A 19,938-nucleotide genomic window follows, 5' to 3' on the forward strand; every position below is an offset into this window, starting at 1 on the left:
GGAGCCGCGACAGTGACGCGCCGCGGAGAGCTACGCGACATGCGTCATTTATAGACCCGGTTAGGCTTAGCGGCATCCAGGCAGCTTTCTTCCACGTGACAGACATCCGCCCCGCGGTGGAAAGTTCCCCGGCCCCTCTTACATAAGAGTAATCAGGCTGCAAGGCCACCAGGCCCCACCCGGCGAGGCCCCGTGCAGGACCCAAAGCAGTAAGGCGCCGTTTGTTATCGGGCCTGGCCGTCTCGGACTCTCGGTCGAGCAGGCAAATCGCAGCTCTCGGAAACGCAACCGCCGGCATTTGCCATGTCCACCCCCAGACCCCTCTCTCCTCTCCCATCCTAGGATTGTTCCTGCGCCGTTGGCCCTCTCGTGGTGGATATAGCCCGGAATTATCCCCACTCCCGCGCGAGCTACATGATTTGCTTATGACGATGCGTCTTGCATTGGCATCATGAAGCGAAGTCGTCTTCATTTCGAGTCCAACGGAGATGCCTCCTCTGCCGCCTCTCCCCAGAGTACCCGCCCACAGTATACCCCGGAAAATGACTCGCAGCAGAGCCCGAGGCATGTTCCCAAGATCTCGCGCAGGATCAGAGCCTGTACGGAATGCAAGCGCCATAAGGTCCGCTGTGATATGAATGCGGGGGAGACCGTTTGTCACAGATGTCGTCGCATGGGCCTGGAATGTGTTGTCAACAAAAGCCTCCAGACGTTGCTAGACGATGAGACAGAGTAACTATACCACTCTTTTTGTTTTCATTCGCATAGCTTGCAGGCGACCCAGTGACTGACTATCTCCGGTGTATTCTAGGTGGAAGGCCACAATAGAGCTCGCAATGGCAGACCTACTACGGAAGGCCCAGCTACCCGATCTTTCATATTATCAATCTAATGGAAAGGCATCAGAGCCGCTATCAAAGAAAAGAGACCGGCAGGATTCTACAGTGTCGACAGAGGGCACGCCCCTTGGGACGGATCATGATGCTGGAGCAGAGCGTCTTGAAAGCAGCGCGCAGAGAGTAGCACCCGAGCCCAGAACATCGGAAACCGCCTTCCAACAGCCTTCACAATACGCCCTGGACAGAGAAGAGAATGGGACCTCATCGCTGGTCACGGCTCCGATGGGGAGTCTGTACGAAGTCACACAGTTGAGCGATATCCAGACAACTTCGCCCGGAAGGCATCATGCGCCAGATCGGGCTCTTGTCACCGATTTCGTTTCGCGGGGAGTAGTGGATTTGCACGAGGCGGAGGAGCTTTTCTCCTACTTTGATCAAGTACTTAGCCGTTATCTTTGGGATGGGATATTGCTGGACCACAAAGACCTGACCTCTGTGAGGAACTCTTCCTCGATGCTCTCCGCCGCCATTCTCGCTGTCACAGCCCTGCATTTACCCAAGAAAGAACGCACATTCGATATTTGCTATACGGAGTTTGCTAGGTTAGCATCAGAATCAATGCTAGACAGACACCACACCCTGGATGATCTGCGCGCGTTGTGTATAGGCGCGTTTTGGCTTGCAGACGTAAGCTGGAAGCTGTCTGGGTATGCAGTGCGGATTGCCACGGAGCGCAACCTGCATCAGTCTTACCGGAAAGCAACACAAGGCTCTCCAGAGCATATAGAACAAGCTAGGCTGTGGTATCTTCTTTATGTATGTCTCAACGCTATCGATTGTAGCCCTGGTGGGCTTCTGCAACGAGACTGACTGGCCTAGACCCTAGAACATCACTTCTCCATCGCCTACGGACGACCCCCAATAATCCACGAGGACCAGAGCATCAAGAACCACAATACATTCACCCATACCCCTAACGTGCAACAAGGTGACCTGCGTCTACACAGCCAGGTCGATCTGTTTATCATTCTTACCCGAATATACCACGCCTTTGGACCCGATGTCGACTTGGAGGTTCCCGACAGCGAATTTTCTACCATCGATAAATATGATGCTGACCTTGACAACTGGCGGATAGCCTGGTATCCGCGTTTGGGTACGTTTTCTGTCCCCCAGTATATTGTCTAGGTGTACATTTCGCTAATGTGGCTCGACAAGCAGTTGGGAGTCGATATGTCGGTGCATATCCTTACAGAGCGGTTAATCTGCATTATCATTTCTCTCGATTACAGCTGAATTCGGTTGCTTTGCGGACCTATCACTCTTCGATATCGACACGACCCATGTCTGCTGAGCGAAAGAAGCGCGCGAATATAGCCATACAGTCCGCCATAGACACGCTTCGGGTGGTCCTAGATGAACCCGATATTCAGAGGGCTTTGGTTGGCGTCCCATTGTACCTCCACAGTATGATCACTTTTGCCGCCGTTTTCCTGCTGAAGATTGCAGCCAAGGGCTGCTCCAGCAGCATTCCAAACAACCAAGGCCAGCAAAATTCTATTTCCTCAGCCGGCCTACACATCGATGTCGCATACGTGCGGGAGCTGGTTGGGCGGATCGTGAATATGATGGTCTCATGTAGTAAGCGTGCAAGCGAGCACCATCTCAGCCACCATATCGCCCGTGGCTTGAAAAAGATGCTCACGGGGTTGGAGGAATGGGAGAAGAGGAATCTTGGTAATTCCCAGTCTCTGACACACAACTCTCATGATGCTCTGCCCATGTTTAAACCGGTTGTTATCCCCGGGGCTCAGCCCCTTGGAGAGCGGGACACGATACTGAACCCCCCTCCTCCATTGCTGGGAGTCGCTCCCTTGTCTGCTGAGAGAGGAAATAGCTTCGACTCGGATGCGACACAGGTGAAGGCCCAGACGGGCCTCTCGGAAGGGTCGGTGGACCCTATGATGGCGGATCTTTGGGGTTTTGATGAGGATTACTTCCCGACCGGGGTGTTTGATTTCCTTCAGTCCCAGATGCCTGCTTGAGCATACCGTTTGGAGCGCAGCGTGTTGCCGTGGTACTAATGTAGGGCTATGAGTCAGTCTTTACTGAGGACTATACAAGTCGAAGCACCAGTTGTTTACCATGGTGTATATAGTATCCAAAATACAATCCAGAAACGAGTCGGTCGGCTCTGGTTTAGAAACAGCAAACTATTCAGCTGATTCCAGAAGAGTGGGTTGTCCCCTCTAGTAATCGCCTTCGCAGGCTGGCCTCGCAACCGTTGCAGATTCATGATGAATACTAGACGGCGGACAGTATTGTAGAGTATACAGTGCTGTTCCTCGTAGACTACCGTCCTTATTTTACATGACAATCCGTACAGCGAAATGCCGGACAAACGAGATATCCGCCTGGGCTCTATTTATACAAGTTCTGAGGAGGACCGGTTATTGGGCGCCAGCGCCGACGGAACGGCCTGCAAGCCGAGCTCGGCCGCGGAAGAGTGTCCCCGCGGCTCGGCTGGGAAGTTGGAAGTTCACTGATCATGAAGCATATAAGGAGCATATCTACTGCTGGAGTCTGTTTTATAATCCAGTAAAATATCAATCAATTTGGTATATTGCTACCGTGACCCCTAGTGTAAGTTCTAATGCTCGCATGAATCTTTCCCGACGGATTGCCGAGGTTGGGGGAACCGAGACACCGAAAGTGTGCCTGGATGAATGTCTCCCCGCAACAACCTCCGAACCATCTATCCCTTGGCTGTCGCAACCCCAGTTGTCTGTCGCATCCCAAGACATTTGGTCACTCCAATTAACACTGTCTTGGTTACAGATATATCTCACTTATTCATAATCTTACTTACGCCTACAATCTCACATCATGAACCCATCCAGCTTCCGCAGGGCTTCGCGCCACCTCCACCGCCTGTGTCGAGCACCCGCAACTTCGCGCAATGCTTCGGTCCGTGGATACGCTACGACCTTCAACTGGGAGGATCCTTTGGTCGCTTCGGAGTTGTACACAGAGGAGGAATTGGCTATTCAAGACACAGCTAGGCAGTACTGCCAGGAACGCCTGCTACCCCGCGTTCTAGGTATGCCCGCCACTCCTTACGGCGATGAGGGAAATACTCATGTGGTGGATCATGGCTAATAAGTACGCGCATACTAGATGCCTACCGGAACGAGAACTATGACCGCCAGATTCTGACCGAGATGGGCGAACTCGGTCTTCTTGGCGCAAACATTGAAGGGTATGGTTGCGCCGGCGCAAGTACCGTGGCCTCCGGTCTAATTACGAAGGAAGTCGAGCGTGTGGACTCGGGATACCGTTCAGGAATGTCTGTGCAGAGCTCTCTAGCTATGACGGCTATTCATGACTTCGGTACACAGGAGCTGAAGGACAGACTTCTCCCGGAGCTGGCAAAGGGAAAACTGGCTGGATGCTTTGGTCTCACTGAGCCCAACCACGGCTCTGACCCTGGCTCCATGGAGACAGTCGCCCGGGAGCACCCTACCAAGAAGGGGTACTACTTGCTCTCTGGCACCAAGACCTGGATCACCAACTCCCCTATTTCCGACATCATGATCGTCTGGGCTAAGCTGCAGACCACGGGCAAGATTCGTGGATTCGTCGTCGAGCGCAGCCAATGCCCACCGGGTACTCTGGAGACGCCCGCCATCAAGAACAAGACTGCCCTACGCGCTTCTATTACTGGTATGATCCAGATGGATGATTGTCCTGTTCCCGCGGAGAACATGTTCCCCGAGGTTCAAGGGCTCGCTGGTCCCTTCACCTGCCTTAACAGCGCCCGTCTGGGCATTGCCTTTGGAGCTATGGGTGCGCTTGAAGATTGCCTGAACCGTGCCCGCACCTATGCGCTCGAGCGCAAGCAGTTCAAGGGTAACCCGCTGGCGAAGTACCAGCTCATTCAGAAGAAGCTGGCTGATGCGGCTACGGATGCTGCGTACGGCACACTGGCTGCGACACAGGTTGCCCGGCTTAAGGATGCCGGAAAGTGCACACCGGAGATGATTTCAATGGTCAAGAGACAGAACTGTGACCGTGCTCTGGCTAACTCGAGAATGTATGCCCTCCACTTGAGAACCTTTGGCAGGAAAGCAAGCTGATCCATCCTATTACAGTCTCCAAGAAGTGTTTGGCGGCAACGCAACGAGTGACGAGTACCATATCGCCCGGCATGTAGCCAACCTGTTCGTGGTGCAGACCTACGAGGGGCAAAGTGACATTCATAGTGAGTACCACCTTGTACTACTTTCCTGTATATATGGCGACTAACCACCAACCAGCCCTGATCCTCGGCCGCGCCATCACCGGCGTCCAGGCATTCGTCTAGACGAGCAGACACTTCCACCCCTAACTCTCAGTTCATCTACCTACCTACCTGATGAAACCCTCACACATGCATGTACATATACAACCACAAATATCCAAACACGGGGCTACAATAACCCCAACCATACCCCATAACCCAAGCACTACGTACCCACAGACTATCTCTCATATGTTTACTCCAAACAGTGTGAACCATAGTAATACTAGTAGGTATGAATGGTCCTCCCAATCACGTGAAAAAAAGAAGTAACCTAAGCCCATGCTGCGCCACGTGGCAAGGGCACCCGCAAGCCACACCGTATGTAACATGATTACAAACAGGAAGAGTTACTTACTTGGGTAAAGTTAGTCATAATCCTTAAGTGGGAAAGAATCCGGGTTTGCCTCCCAATGAATGATCCGGATCGATGGTGGAAGTATGACCACACAGAGAACTTAGGAGGAGTTTTCAAGGTTTGGTGCAACTTCGGGAAGAAGAAAGTTTAGAGGAATAAAACATGTGTTTCACTTAATACGGAAGAGGGGGTTGGTTGGTTGGTTGGTTGGTTGTTGCCGAAGAGGGGAGTGTATGATCTATCTACCACATGTGTAGTATGGATGTGGGGATGGAAAGTATGTGCAGTAGAGAAGATTTTGAAGCGACTACGTAGTAACTACAAAGTAAGTAGGGTAGTTTGCAACTTGCCGTTGCCACTGCCGCCGGGAAAGAAATGGATCTGATGGAAGATTTAATTCATTTTGTGGGGTGTTGGGTGCCACAGATTCTGAGAATCTATATTGTTGTATAGTATAGTGTGTGCTAGAATAAGAGTGGTGCAGGATCGGTATACTACCTTAATATAAATCGGAGTATCTTTTAGGAAGTCATATGCTTGCCCGGTATGCATGCACTTGAAGTAGTCACTATCCCACAAGTAGATAGTAGATAGACTAGTCATTCAAGTGTAATAGCCTAATAGGTGTGTAGGTGTGAGTGATAGATTACGAGTTATATTACAAGAGAGAGAAAAAAAAAGGCAAAAAAAAAAGAGATCCATTATTCTTGATAATATTGACCCAGTCAACGGGCAGAACCAGCATTGCAACTGGGCAAACAACGGTGGTGGCCACCAGTAACAAAGTGAGCGGACTGCCGGTAACCACTCAGCCTATCGGTTTTGTCCACCGTCCGATTGATACCCGTCTGGGAGGGACCCGAAATTGAAGCTGTGGCTGACAATGGAAGGGAGAGAGGGGCTGTTCAGGTGGGTATCTTGGATTGTCAGGGCCGACTTGGGAATGATGACGATGTTGGTGATGACGGGGAGTACCGGGTATCATCTAGATTATTCATAAGAAGGAAGAATAGCCTATTTTTGTGTGTCCAACTATTGGATGATCACTATTGGAAAGAAGAGGAAGGAGCAAAATCGGCAGAAGCAGAATGATGCATCTAGAATGTCCGACTGGATTGGGAAATGACGATGGAAGGAGAGGGAGGGTGTGGCGCAACAGTGGCTGACGGACGCCTGACTAAGGTAAACCCGATTAAATAAGCCGAGTAATCAGTCGGTAATAACCGGTAAATACGGGTTCAGAGGGGCTGGTGACTGGGCTGGGTTGCCCGCCTTTCCCTTTCTCGCTCTTCCCGTCCACTGACTGACTTTCCCTCTTCTTTCTCTTCTCCTCTCTCTCTTCCTCTTCTCCTTCAGCCCAATTCCCCCTCTTCTTCCTGTTCGTCTTCCGACGTAATCAGCCCACGGTGAGTCTCTTCCTCCATTCCATCCTCAACCCCTCTCAACTTCCCCCTCCAGTCTAGTCGACTTCGCTAGTCGTCTTCGTCTTTGCCCCTGTTCGTTGTCGTTGTTCTTCTCTTCTTACATATCTCGCCGTTGTGCTGACTGGGAAATCGTGTGCAGATTTCCACCTTCAAATTCGATACCACTCGCTTTGCACTTTTAACCTAGGAGATCCTCTCCATTCTTTACACATCACACATTCGCCATGGCTCTCAAGAGAATTAACAAGGAACTCACTGACCTCGGCCGGTAAGACTTGTCCTCATCATCTCGTTCCCCTCGCCTGCCTCTTTGCCGCCGCCTGGTGTTACACCCCACCACAGCCGCGGGGCGTTCGTCTACCCTCCGCCAGACATCACCTGTGCCATCACGCATTGCCAGGGCATGTATAGAACTGCGCTAACGTGGTCGTCTTCATTTTACAGTGATCCCCCCTCTTCTTGCTCTGCTGGTCCTTCCGGAGATGACCTGGTATGGTTTCACCCCTCCGACCCCTCGTTGCACACGGTCGCATTGCCGCTTTCGCCGACTGCGGCGGGGCAATCCAACGCAGTTTTGCCTCAGACCTCTTTATCAACGACATAATGCCTGAAATGAATACTGACAATGGTTTGCTGCACAGTTCCACTGGCAAGCAACTATCATGGGTCCTGTGAGTATACCCGGATCTCTTCTGTGACGTCCGGATGTAGCAAGTGTCTTTGTTCCTTTGTCGGGAGGACCTTGCGGCACCCACCGGCGTCTTCAGCCTTGCTATCTTGGAGTATCATTTGCTAACCCGACTTCCAGGGTGACTCCCCCTACTCAGGAGGTGTTTTCTTCCTGAACATCCACTTCCCCACCGACTACCCGTTCAAGCCCCCGAAGGTCAACTTCACCACTCGGATCTACCACCCCAACATTAATGCCAACGGCAGCATCTGCCTTGACATCCTCAGAGACCAGTGGAGTCCTGCTCTCACAATCTCGAAGGGTATGTTCTCTGCCTACAGACGCTGTTTACGTATATACTGACTGTTGCAGTGCTACTTTCGATCTGCTCCATGCTCACAGACCCCAACCCCGACGACCCGTTGGTGCCGGAAATCGCTCACGTGTACAAGACGGACCGTCCCCGGTACGAAGCGACCGCGCGGGAATGGACTCGCAAATATGCCATCTGATCTTCGCAATTCAATTTCCACGGCCACCTTGGTCTTCCCAATCCGCTTCTGCGTCTTCTTTCACTCCGTTAGATCAGATCCGAAGCCTGGCGTACCGTGATCGTAGATCCTTTCCTTGTTATTCTCCGTGAACTATTTGCGTGTGTCTGGAATTCCGCGTTTACCCCCTTATTTTCGCTTTCTCCTTTTTATTTGCGGGGGAAATGTCATATCCAACGATCATTATGACCACTTCTTCATTATGCATTCATGGCATTTTTTATTTTCACTCAATGGAGTCGGATAAATGTTACCTGATGAACATAAGGCCCCAGGAAGGGTGTGGTTTTCGATAATTCCTCGGGTCGGGGTTGAGGGGAGGATGCTGGGTACTGGTACGGTCGTGAGGCTGAAGCCTCTGGGTGGTGGAAATGGATAACCGGGGATGAGGAGAGGAGATGAGGGAAGTGAGGGTTGGCTAATTGGCGATGCTGCTGGTAAAGGATTTGGTGGCTTGTATTCTTCAGTAGGACCTATCAGTAGGAACCATTAGCAGGAACCAATTACCAGTGGATCGTGTGCCATCAGCAGTGTAGGTGTAGATACCGTAGATACATGGTAGTTAGACTCAACTGGCGGTGTAGTTCGCCTTGAAGCCTATACGGACAGCCTAGATTTGATGTATCATCTATAATAGTCACGTTGGTGCCTTAGGCTGATAAGGGATAAGCTGCGCTGATCAGTGATTCATTCCCCTTCCATTCCACCATAACTGAACCTGTATCCATATAATACAGAATAAATCAACCCCAATGGCATCCCTCCTAAGACCTCTAAGAACCCAACCCATCCATCGAATACCCCCATCAATCAGAACATATACATCCCATCACTATCTCCCCAAAGACATCCCCATCGAAGAAGAAACCCTCCCCTACTACAACCCCAAGCAATACTACCCCGTCAACATAGGCGACATCTACCAGTCCCGATACCAAATCATAGGGAAACTCGGTTACGGAAGTACTTCTACGAGCTGGGTGTGTCGTGACCTTCGGTGTGCAATATCCCTATCCTACATCATATATAATAGATAAGATCTCTAACGATATACATATAACCAACCATATTCTATGCTCAAGATCCACCAACAACAATAATGATGAAGAAGAAAACAATGAATACAAAGTCCTCAAAATTTCCACTTCAATACCGAAGAAGGACTCTCATAACCGCGAGTACAAAGTGTATGAACATCTCGCCAACGTAGTTGAAAAGGGATCTTTACATCCGGGGCAATCGTTGATTCGCGAGGTGTATGATTCTTTTGAATTGCAGAATGCAGCAGTATCCGAGGGAGAAGGGAGTAGTATACACCAATGTCTCCTCCTCCAACCCATGACCATGTCCCTTCACGATATGCTACAACTAACCTCTAGACCGTTCGATCTCCCGCTGTTGAAAATGACTATCAAGCGGATCTTACTCGCGTTGGACTTTTTGCATGTGGAGGCGGGGGTGGTTCATACTGGTATTATCACCTTTCCTCTATTATCCCCATATATCTATATCTATATATATATATATCTAAATCACCTAGTTATTAACTAATATACTATATGAAATAAAATATAGATCTAAAACCAGACAACATCCTCCTCACCCTCCACGACACTTCCCTCCTCCCCTCCTTCGCCGCCGCAGAATCCACATCCCCAAGCCCTAGAAAGGTATCAGACCCCCCACGTACCATCTACAAATCTCGCCCCTTCCCCCCTCCCAAAGGAAGAAACAAGAACTACGGCCTCCCCACGCTCTGCGACTTTAGCGAAGCGCGCATCGGCACTGTACAGAGGGATTCAGGACCCTTCATTCAACCGACTATTTACCGTGCGCCCGAGGTCATCTTCGAGATGGATTAGGGGTGTGCTGTTGATGTTTGGGGGGTGGCGGGTGTTGTAAGTTCATCCCTTTCTCTTCTTCTTCTTCTCAGTGATTGTAAATAAATGTATGGTGGTTAATGATTGATAATATACTATGATGATAGATATGGACCCTCTTCGAAGGCGAACACCTCTTCGGAAACGACATATTCAACCCAGTGACAGGCCACCACGATCCATTCCGCCATGTAGCCCGCATGGTAGCGGTCATTGGATCACCGCCACCGGGGGAGTTTGTATGTAGGAGTGAGACCACGGCGCAGTGTTTTGATGAGAGGGGTTAGTATACTCCTTCTCTTTCAATTTTTGTGTTTGGAGTGGGAGGGATAATGCTAATACGATCGGGGTATAGGTACCTGGATTGCGTCCGATGAAGCGCCTATCCCCGGGGATGTATCTCTGGAGTCATTGGAAAGGCGCTTGACTGGTACGGAGAAAGAAGTATTTCTGGGGTTTATGAGCGATATGTTGAAGTGGATGCCGGAGGAGAGGAGCACGGCGGGGGAGTTGTTGGGGCATGAGTTTTTGAGGTGATTTTTTTTTCATCAATTTTTGTATAGGTTTTGGATGGGGGAGGGAGTAGATTGTGTTTATGTCGGGGGGTTAGAGAGTGATTGATACTACTACTAGGTAGAATGCTGTTTAGATGGGGATAGTCTTAGGGGGAGGGAGGATTGCGATTTATTATATGTACTATTGAAACAGGGTTTGGTTTGGCTTCGATCTAGTCTTATTGTATTTACGGCTACTTGAAACTGATGAGTCTTGTGTGTTAATTTTAGTGTTTCTGTTACAAGATGGAGTGCTAGTATCTACATGAGTCAGAGCGTCTTGTGAGTAATCAACTTATACCAGGACATGACTGCTAAATTAATTAGAGTATGTTATGGTCATTTTCTGTAGAAGGTAGATCGATAGTCTGGTCAAGTCTATGTATTTTTAAATAAATTCTGCGCCTTGACACACCCTCCCAACCAAACCCCTTCGTCTCATGCAGGAATAAGATATAAAATGCAGTTCAAACATTCTTATGCAATACGTATAGTATAGTATATAGTCGCAGATAAATGCCAACGAAATATATCTGAAGAACACGACCAACCCATTGAATAACATATAAATCAAACGCCAGGTTTCATGCTTTCCCCAAACCAATATGTAAAAGTGTAGTAGAGTAACAGTTGTGCCTCACATACAAGGTCTGTAATGCAAATATGATGGTGTAATTATCACAGCCATGTGAAGCTGCGTTCAAACAAGGAGAAAAGAAGAATGTAAAATGTGCAGAAGCTAAGCCACCTGGCTGGCAGTTCGGCGACTCACTTTCGAGGCAGCCTTGGACGGAGCGACACTGCCGCCACCACCACTACCACCGGCCTTCATGGTCCGCTGAGACGCTCTGGAGACGTTGGTAGAGACTTGGCTGACACTGTCGCTGGGCTTGACGGGCTCGTCGAACTTGGAGTGCTTCGACACCTTGGAAGGGCTCTTGGAAGCATGCGACCGGTGCGAGTAGGAGGACCGCCGGGAGTCGTCCACTTGACTGATCGAGTCGTCAGGGGTGACGTGGCTCTGGACGTCGAGGTCGACGACACTCTCGGGAAGAGGAACCTCACGAGCGGAGACGCCCGATTTGGCACCGCTGCGGTAGGAGGCGAAAGAGGCAATGGATCCCTCAGGGAGCGGAACCTGGCGGGCAGTGCGGTTGGAAGAGGCGGTGCTGCCGGCTTGCGATCGGCTCACGGAGTGGTAGGAATGGTGCGAGGAGTGATGAGAGCTGTGATGGGACTCTTGGTAGTTGGCCTTGGAGGGAGGCCGAACCGTGGCGGATGAGTAGACACTGCCACCATCCATCGCCCGCGACTTATCCTCACGGAAGCTGCTGACCAGGGTGCTCTGGTAGCCACGGGAATCGGCCGGCGGGGCATACTCGATCGCCCGCAGGGGGATATCCTTGGTGGTGTACACGCTGCCCTCGGAGGCCCGACGGCCATTCTCATCGAGGTAGACGCTGCCACCGCGTGGAACAAACTCCGTGCCCTCGTAGATGGTGTCTGCGCGAGGGTTCTTCGAGGTAACACTGCGGGTGAGGCCCGGGCGGGCATCCGACCGAGAAGAATAAACGCTCCGCGGGGGAGGAGCCTCGATAGCCTTGTAGCCAGGGTATTCTTCCTGGGCTTGAGAGGGTGCTTGGGACGGAGAGAGCATCTGGACAATGTCCCGCGGCGAATACTGCGGGGGAGGGGCACTGCCCTCAGAATGTTGTTCGGAGGAGTCGGATTTGGTCATGGCATATGCGAGTGCAGCGCCAGCCGCTGCGCCAATCAGGGTACCGACAATGGTCTTGGCCGTCTTACCATCGTCAGTCTTCTGCTGAGTGGTGGTGTGAGTCGTGTGGTGCACAATATACGTGGGCGACGGGGCTGGCTGCATCTCGCGAGGCTGCTGGGATTCACGGCTAACGCTGATGGTGGACGGCGCGCGCTCGTACGGGGGAGGCGCTCTGTCCACGGCCGTCGAGGACCTGGAAACATACGAGCGAGCTTCAGACTTGGGAGGCGCAACACTCTCGGGACGGACGGAGCTGGCTTTGCTGGTCGCCTTCGATACAACCGAGCCGTTTTCGAGCAAAGCCAGGGCTGGCCTAGTGAGCTCAGACCTGGCTTCAGATCTGGCTTCCGACTTGGCCACGGACTTGGCCACGGACCGGACCTCTGAGCGGGCTGATGAGATGCTAGGGCGGTATACTGCCTCAATGCTGTTGCCATCAAAGTCGATGACGGCGGCGCTGTAGTAACCAGAGTCGGAGTCACGTTGCTTAGGCTCGCCATGGATCTTGCCTCCTGCCTTGAGGGCATTGATAAAGAAGGTGCTCACAGCATCCTTGGATGCTGCAGGAAAGGCGACATGAGCGGCACCTGCAGGTACGCTGCAAGGTCACAGTTAGTTCTCGTAACACCACTAAATAGCATTGACGGACACTTACCCAGGCTTTTGTTCCGTGATCCAGAAATCTGCGGGCTCACCGGTCTTTTGACCGAAACCAATGTAGTCATCGTGACGTCCAATGAATTGGTACCCCAGAGGTTGTAGGCAGGAAAGAAAGAAAGATGTGGAGGTAGGCAGGTGAGCAACCGTCAGGGTGAGGTGGGAGACGGGCATGTCTGTGTGGACTCGCTGGGTATATCCCTTTGCGAGTCGTGGTATAAAGAGGTGAAGTCAGGGGAAGAAAAAAGAGGTATGGAGGGGGAGCAGCGAGACAGGATAAATAGTAGATCTCAGATGGAGAGAGATCCACCAACAGGAGAGATCAAAAAGTCGATTGCAGACTCAGAAGCGAGTAAGAGAATAGGAGGATATATATACACCAAGACTGGAGAGACAGATAGGAGAGACCCATGAAATCATGAGAGGAATGGAGAGAAGCCGGCGAGAAGCAGCACTAGTATTTCAAGGCAAGATGCAGACCAACCTTAGGACTTCAGGAGTATGCCCCCGAAATGCCCAACTTGGGATCCAATCACGAGCGGTCAGAAGCTTACAGGGGGAGCAAATTATCATGGAAACTCGACCAGTTGTTCCAACCGTGGAGCACGACTAGACTAGGCCGGTTATCGCAGGCAGGCTTGCATAGACTCGCACGGCATCCGAACGATGCCCAGTATAATCCACGAGGCATCAACATCGTCTAGGCTCAGTCTGCAGGAAGTTGCCAAAGGGGATAGGCTCGGAGGGTGCTATCGCAAGGCCGCCACCCACTCTGACACATACTCAGACGACCCATGATGTTATTTTTTCGGTGAAGCTAATATCGAGGGGTACGAAAACTCAAGATGGCCGCCAGGTCATCGTGGGGAAAGACTGGCGGACGGTGCTGTAGGTGGCCCTGTCGCGGCGGACGGGGCGCCTATCAGAAAACGGTGGGGACTACGCAGGAGCCAAGGGTAGACAGCAGCATCTTGTCCAAAAGGGAATTTGAGTGAGGCGAGAGGGTCCAGGACAAGGTGGATGAAGGGGATTGGCAGTGGTGGAGACGGCAGCTACCAAACGAAAAACAGACGCTGAAACCGCGACAGGTGCGTAGACCGGCGTCAAAGAAGGGATTGGGGGGAAATTCCCTTGGATTTCTTGACCTAACCTAAATCATTGATTGTAACGACGGGCTCACTCGGCTAGGGCCCAGGATTGGACATCAGACAAACGCCTTGGGGAGGTCGCCAATCACGAGGGAACAACGAATCGCATACGGGCATGTCAGCAAGCAGCCGTGTTGAGGAATAATAGCAGGGAGAGAAGGAGGGGAGCCACTGAGGGGCAAATCTGCTTGACCGATGGGGGGGTTTTGTTCCTGCTTCGGGCACATTTGCTGCTGTTAGTCGCCGGCCGGTGCGATCTGACCGCCAGATGTTCCTCCAGTCCGGCGATGCTGCGGCGTGGATCATTCCCTCCCGGCACGACAAAAAGAAAGGTATATTCCGTATAGGAGCATCTAGAATCAAGATTCTTTCCGGAAAATGACGAAGAAAAGGAGGTGAATATCACCATCATTCTGTCATCATGGAGTTACTTGGTGGTATACGGTGATATCCGTTTCTCGCCGGAAGTGGATGGGATGGCTCATCAGCCAACAGCATCATCGGTGTTTGTAGCGTCGTCAAATGACTAGATGGATGATTGAGATGCTCCATTGGTTTCATGTACGGAGTTATCCATTCGAACCCAGTGGGCGATCCACTTGCTGCGATGGCTGCATGCCACGTCGAACAGGAGACTCCGTCCCCAGCCACCGGGACCACCCGATTGACCTGCCCATCAATACTGTTGCTAGTGCTACTTTGGGAGTGAACAAAGACTCCCTGACAAATTCTAAGAGCTCAAACGTGTGAGTCAGCGATAGTCAGAATTCCCGTCTCTCACCCGAGAAGGAAGAGAGAAGGAAGACGAGGGAGAGAGGGATGAGAAGTATGGAGTATCGACAGAGAAAGAGAGAAATAGGGAAAGTGAGTCAAAAAGTCGGGGAGAGACACTGGCGGGGCCGGCCTCAGGCACAAACCCACTCCTTCCCCTCCTCATCATGTGCAGCCCCTCCCTCTCCTTCTGTTCGCTGGGTTTCCCACTTGTTCTGCTTCTTTCCTGCTTCTACGGTCACTCTCGTGCCTCCAGATGATTCCGACAATCCTCATGGTCCGACCGGCTAGAGTCCTCCGGCCAATTGGCTAATTGGCACCATCACACAGTGAACGTCACCGGCGCAAGGGCCACCAGCTTCCATCTGAATTTCCGGGTCTCCAGGGAGCCCCTCTCCCTGTGGCTACGGGCATCTACAGCTGGGTCTACTACTGACAGGTATTCTACTCGATACTAGTGATCCGATCAGAGGACCATTTAGGATCATCAAAGTCTGTAAGGGAAGACAAAGGGGGGGAGGAAGTAGGATCGAGTATCTGGGCAGGGGCTGAACGGCGGGTGTCAGACCTCCGTGTCCATGGTTGTGCCTCGATGGTAAATGTATCTGGTGTATTCGTGCTGCTATATAGATAAGATCTCGCATGCGAGACTGCAACAAGTGTACAACACCCCGGATGGGGTGTTGCAGATTACAGTGATTAGATCACACCCACCTAGATATTTGGAAGAAAAAAACCCAGATCCTCGTCGAGGCATTCGAACCTGCAGAACTCAAAACAGAGGGATCGATCACAAGAAACTGGGGGCCGGTGGGTCGTGCCGTGACACCTACCCACCGGCGCAGGCCCGCCGAAGCAAAGAGGGCCTGCCAGTTCATCACGGGGTCCAAATAAATGAGGCGATCTTAGTTTCCAGATATCGCATCCAGCAGTCTAGCGGCGACCGCGACGCGAGGCGCAAGAAAACAGACACTAAAACCCATCAAGACGTGCAGAGAACAGCAAGCGATGCAAATACACCCAAGGCAGAGAGAATACGCGAACAACGCGCGGAAGACAGGTTTGTCCCCGAGCTAGGACCCGCTGACCGTTTCTCGATCGTACCATTTCAGATGTATGGGCGCAAGGAAATTCGTCACCTCGTCAAGCTTTGGCCATTCCTGAGAAGCGGGATAGGAGCGTCCGAGGTCCTGCGCTCAGACAATGTCCCACACCTCCTCGGCGGCATGGCAGAACTTGCTGCATGCGACACTGGCACTCAAGCTGTAGTTACTAATGGAAATCGTGTCGTCCTTGAAGGAGTCGGCAAAGTCATCGTGTCCCTTGGCCATGGCACCCACGAAGATACAGACGCTCTCCTTGGGGCCCAGCGATTCGATGTAGTCGCGAGTGCGCACCACGGGGGCTTCGAAACTGAGGGTCACCTTGCGGCAGTTGGGGGGAAGGTGGTCGGTGATGGGGTTCTTGATGACCTTCAGGAGCTTCTCCTGGGAGTTGGTGGAACGGATGGAGAGGCGGTGCAGCAGCTGCACCATCAAACCAGCGAAACGCTTGAAGGTACGAGGAATGCGCACGCTAGGGTTCACTTCGATCAAGACACCCTTGGCAGTGTGGATGAAGATCTGCAGCTTACCCGCCTTGTTCACGGGGGAGTCGAGCAGGGTGAGCAGGCACTAACGGGCGTTCATCATTAGCAACAAGCCACCAAGCCATTGCTCGCAATCTCAGACAGAGCAACTAACCTGATGTGTGATATCCGGACGAGCCTCACTGATATCCCGGTTCATCTTACGCATGACACCAATGTGTTCATCGCTGTTGAGCAGGGAGTACTTCTCATCACGGCCGGAGCCATTGCGTCCGCTGGAAGCCCGGTAGGTTTCCAAGCTGGCATGGGAGAGAACGACAATCAGACGCTGGGTCTCCTTGTCATGAGCAGGGATGGGAGTGTGCTGTTCCGCAACGAGCTGGGGCAATTCGGGAGGCGGGCAGGATTGCGTCCCTGCAGGTTCAGTCGAGTCAGCAACCATTTTTGATGGTGATAGCAAAAAAGACAAATCCACGCGGTCGGTTGAAGATTGTGAAGCAGAGCTGAGATGAAGCTGGACACTGGGTGATGCGACAGACAGGACGTATCACAGAGACAGGATAGGGAAAAAACGGTGATTGTGAAAGTGACAAACAACGTAGAAAAAATAGCGATGCAGGGAATTAACTCATCAGATAATGGATGATGAGTTTGCTAAAGACAAAGAAAGACAGCCGTGAAGAAAAAGTAAGAGAGAAAAAAAGGAATGTTGATCTCCCGCGTTGGCGATAAGAAAAATCAGGCGGGGAATAGCACGAGGTTGTCACCGGCTGTACATGAGATGACAGCAAGGCTGAGAAGTTTTGGGGGGAGAAAAGCAGGGAAACGCAGGGAAAAGCAGCGAGCGATTGAAGAGCGAACCGCGGGTTTAAATTGCAATTGGGGAGGGGGAACAACGTACTGGCACGCTTTCTCTTCCCGGCAACCTGGATAGGATCCGACATGATGCGAATTGATTGATGGGTGATGGTGCAAGATGAAAGAGGAATCCCGAAGCAGAGCTTTTCTCAATCCTTGGAATTATACCTGCAACTATATTCCTCTCTTGAAATGTTGCTGGTTGAGATTAATTGGGGAATTGAGACCGCAACGGAGGTTTGGGGAAGTGGGAAAAAAAAAGAATAAAGCGAGGAAAAGTACGAGAGGAAAAAAAAGATGGGAAAACGAAGGCGGCGATGAAGAAGGAGACTAGGCTCAACGGGAGTTTATAATAAAACGATGGTGTGAGCAGCAAAGCAATAGCTTTTCAATTTTCCTTTTTTCCCTTTTTTCTTTTTGATTTTCTTTTCTGCCCCCTTCCTTCTTATTCTCTCTGACAGTGTCTCTCACGTTATCGCAATGCAGATTCCCCTCACTTGAAGGGCAGAAGAATGGGCGAAAAATCAAGACCAGAAAAAAAGTCCCCGAGAGCGACAGAAGACAGCAGTAGCAGCAGTCAGTAGCAGTTAGCAGCGCCGGGGTAATCCATTGGTGGCAGTTTGGGGGCTGGCCGCCCGGCGGAGTTTCGGGATGGAAAAACAATGCAGAAATCTCGTCTTGGTTCCAAACTCTCTTTGCTAGTGTCATTTCCCGGTTCCATACATGTCGGTCCAGCCATCCAGTAACCCAAGGACAGCTACCTCTGATACTGATAGATATAGTATATGCCTGTAAACAGACTTACTGGGATAGTAGTAGTGATGAACAAGTTGCAGAATGTGCCCGCCGGGCCCATCCATGCATTGGTGGATTCCTTCCTTCTCATGGGCTAAAAGTCTCAACTAGAACATGGCTTGGTCCAATGACCTGAGATTATCGTGGAATCTCCGATCAGCAATGCATTGGACCGGTGCATTCCTCTTCCTGCCATCATTGGTCTGCTTTGCTTTTCTTCACGCCAGATTCGCATCCGTCAGCCTCGTTAGCTTCCTTCACTCGGGGTTTGAATGTGTGATTAGATGAAGAGTGAGTGAGTGAGTGAGTTAGTGACTCGGGAATAGTAAGTAGTCACCTGCTGACCACCATGGCCTCTCTCTCTCTCTCTGTCTCGTACTCGGATTAAATAGACGGATCACTGGCTCGGTTCCTGACCTCAAAACCCGTTAACGAGTTAGTTACTCCTTCAGGAAGTGTCACTAGCTAACTAGCTAACTAGTTGATTGTCTTACTCCGTGTCTTACTCAGATGTAAGACTCATTAACTAACATTACGGCTCGCAACGCCCTTCCTCCTTTGCCCGTCACCTCCTGAACTCTTCATCAAGCATCTGTCGGATTAACCCCCCCACCATGGCAGTATCTCCGGATTCCTGGCCCATGCCCACCTTTGCAGAAGATACCCTCGTACACAGTACCCTGTAGTGTAACCCTCCCGGTTACACAGAGGCGTGACTGCCGGGCCACTGTGTGCTCCAAGTAGCCTCTAGAAAAGACATCATTGTTCTACCGATGACAGCTTGTCGCGTCGGCATCTGACCAGTTGGTAACAGTACAGTCGTTTGATGGGAAGCCGGTTGTGGTGCCCCGCCTCAGATCTGTCCATCTACACCCGATTTGACTTCATCTCCTTGATTGGGGTGTGCAGCAGCTGCAGTTGTACTATCTATCTATCTAGTCATTGAGAGGGATGAAGGGATGTAACTCTCTGTACAGGTTCAACTGAATGGAAGCAATCAGAGGGGTCGGATCTACCATCCACTGGCAAAACCCCCCCCTCACAGGACGGGAGGCGAAAGGTGACAAGTCTTGCCTTGGAAGAGGGACAGTGAGGAGATAGATAAAAAGCAAATAAGCTACCTAGATGGATGATCCGCGTTCTCATGATCGGTCCTCACGATCGGCATTTTCGATCCGGCTGTCAGTGATTTGCTTTGACTTGGAATGACTTGCTTTGGGGTTGTTGGCAACGTATTTGGCCAGTCTAGGCTGCAATGGCATAAAGACACATCATGTAAGGACCTAAAAAGACAACCCACCCCCCATGTGGTGTGACAGCTGGCCTGGAGCAGCCCAAGAATGGATCACATAGCCATTTTCAGACAAGGGAAGAGACAAAAAAAATCAGAAACAGAGGAGAGGGGAAGGGAAGAGAGAGAGGCCACCGATGTGTTAAAGTAGATCAAGATCAGCCGGGAGCCCTGTGTAGCCATCACATCCAATCCCGGAACAAAGCTGAGGACCCGAGCTGCAAGTCAATTGCCGGCAAGGCAGTGCCAGAACATGGCTGTGGCCCAGTAAGGCATCGCTGTTGGTTCGTTTGTTCAGCAAGGGCGAGGTTGGGGGAGCGATAAGACCAGACAGAAAAAGAAAAAGAGTAAAGAGAAAGACTGAGAACGGCGCTGGTTTCCAGTCGATCTGGTGGAATTTGCCTCACACCATTAGTAGGGTTGTTAACGATGGAT

General features: G+C 51.3%; 7 protein-coding genes across 7 annotated transcripts; 5 read left to right on the forward strand and 2 right to left on the reverse strand.

Annotated features, from left to right (window-relative positions):
- Nucleotides 1–349: 349 nt before the first annotated feature.
- On the forward strand, nucleotides 350–3,049 carry BO85DRAFT_477805 (Zn(II)2Cys6 transcription factor). Its single transcript, XM_025662853.1, has 5 exons — nucleotides 350–732; nucleotides 812–1,655; nucleotides 1,719–1,995; nucleotides 2,061–2,919; nucleotides 2,984–3,049. The coding sequence occupies exons 1-4, from the start codon at nucleotides 452–454 to the stop codon at nucleotides 2,882–2,884; spliced, it is 2,226 nt and encodes a 741-aa protein (XP_025516118.1). The 5' UTR covers nucleotides 350–451; the 3' UTR covers nucleotides 2,885–2,919; nucleotides 2,984–3,049.
- A 366-nt stretch (nucleotides 3,050–3,415) lies between these two features.
- On the forward strand, nucleotides 3,416–5,336 carry BO85DRAFT_449300 (acyl-CoA dehydrogenase). Its single transcript, XM_025660136.1, has 5 exons — nucleotides 3,416–3,482; nucleotides 3,678–3,939; nucleotides 4,017–4,932; nucleotides 4,991–5,100; nucleotides 5,156–5,336. The coding sequence occupies exons 2-5, from the start codon at nucleotides 3,726–3,728 to the stop codon at nucleotides 5,200–5,202; spliced, it is 1,287 nt and encodes a 428-aa protein (XP_025516119.1). The 5' UTR covers nucleotides 3,416–3,482; nucleotides 3,678–3,725; the 3' UTR covers nucleotides 5,203–5,336.
- Nucleotides 5,337–7,152: 1,816 nt separating this feature from the next.
- On the forward strand, nucleotides 7,153–8,480 carry BO85DRAFT_449303 (putative ubiquitin conjugating enzyme (UbcD)). Its single transcript, XM_025660137.1, has 4 exons — nucleotides 7,153–7,228; nucleotides 7,405–7,631; nucleotides 7,769–7,952; nucleotides 8,003–8,480. Exons 2-4 carry the CDS (start codon nucleotides 7,623–7,625, stop codon nucleotides 8,140–8,142), a joined length of 333 nt encoding a protein of 110 aa, XP_025516120.1. The 5' UTR covers nucleotides 7,153–7,228; nucleotides 7,405–7,622; the 3' UTR covers nucleotides 8,143–8,480.
- Nucleotides 8,481–8,933: 453 nt separating this feature from the next.
- On the forward strand, nucleotides 8,934–10,598 carry BO85DRAFT_459357 (kinase-like protein; the record flags this gene model as incomplete). Its single annotated transcript, XM_025661650.1, has 5 exons — nucleotides 8,934–9,180; nucleotides 9,311–9,652; nucleotides 9,757–10,022; nucleotides 10,169–10,343; nucleotides 10,417–10,598. 5 exons carry the CDS (start codon nucleotides 8,934–8,936, stop codon nucleotides 10,596–10,598), a joined length of 1,212 nt encoding a protein of 403 aa, XP_025516121.1.
- A 669-nt stretch (nucleotides 10,599–11,267) lies between these two features.
- BO85DRAFT_297923 (VOC family protein) lies at nucleotides 11,268–13,348 on the reverse strand. Its single transcript, XM_025655318.1, has 2 exons — nucleotides 13,051–13,348; nucleotides 11,268–12,993 (listed from the first exon to the last, which is right to left on the reverse strand). Exons 1-2 carry the CDS (start codon nucleotides 13,224–13,226, stop codon nucleotides 11,355–11,357), a joined length of 1,815 nt encoding a protein of 604 aa, XP_025516122.1. The 5' UTR covers nucleotides 13,227–13,348; the 3' UTR covers nucleotides 11,268–11,354.
- A 1,266-nt stretch (nucleotides 13,349–14,614) lies between these two features.
- BO85DRAFT_297976 (uncharacterized protein) lies at nucleotides 14,615–15,489 on the forward strand. Its single transcript, XM_025655319.1, has 2 exons — nucleotides 14,615–14,946; nucleotides 15,302–15,489. Exons 1-2 carry the CDS (start codon nucleotides 14,723–14,725, stop codon nucleotides 15,405–15,407), a joined length of 330 nt encoding a protein of 109 aa, XP_025516123.1. The 5' UTR covers nucleotides 14,615–14,722; the 3' UTR covers nucleotides 15,408–15,489.
- Nucleotides 15,490–16,167: 678 nt separating this feature from the next.
- BO85DRAFT_371097 (18S rRNA pseudouridine methyltransferase) lies at nucleotides 16,168–17,503 on the reverse strand (the record flags this gene model as incomplete). The annotated part of the gene is made up of 3 exons (XM_025655985.1): nucleotides 16,168–16,644; nucleotides 16,714–16,973; nucleotides 17,461–17,503. The coding sequence occupies 3 exons, from the start codon at nucleotides 17,501–17,503 to the stop codon at nucleotides 16,168–16,170; spliced, it is 780 nt and encodes a 259-aa protein (XP_025516124.1).
- Between the last annotated feature and the right edge of the window lie 2,435 nt (nucleotides 17,504–19,938).

The sequence above is a fragment of the Aspergillus piperis genome (assembly GCF_003184755.1).
Source record: "Aspergillus piperis CBS 112811 unplaced genomic scaffold BO85scaffold_8, whole genome shotgun sequence".
NCBI classification, from domain to species: Eukaryota; Fungi; Ascomycota; class Eurotiomycetes; order Eurotiales; family Aspergillaceae; genus Aspergillus; species Aspergillus piperis.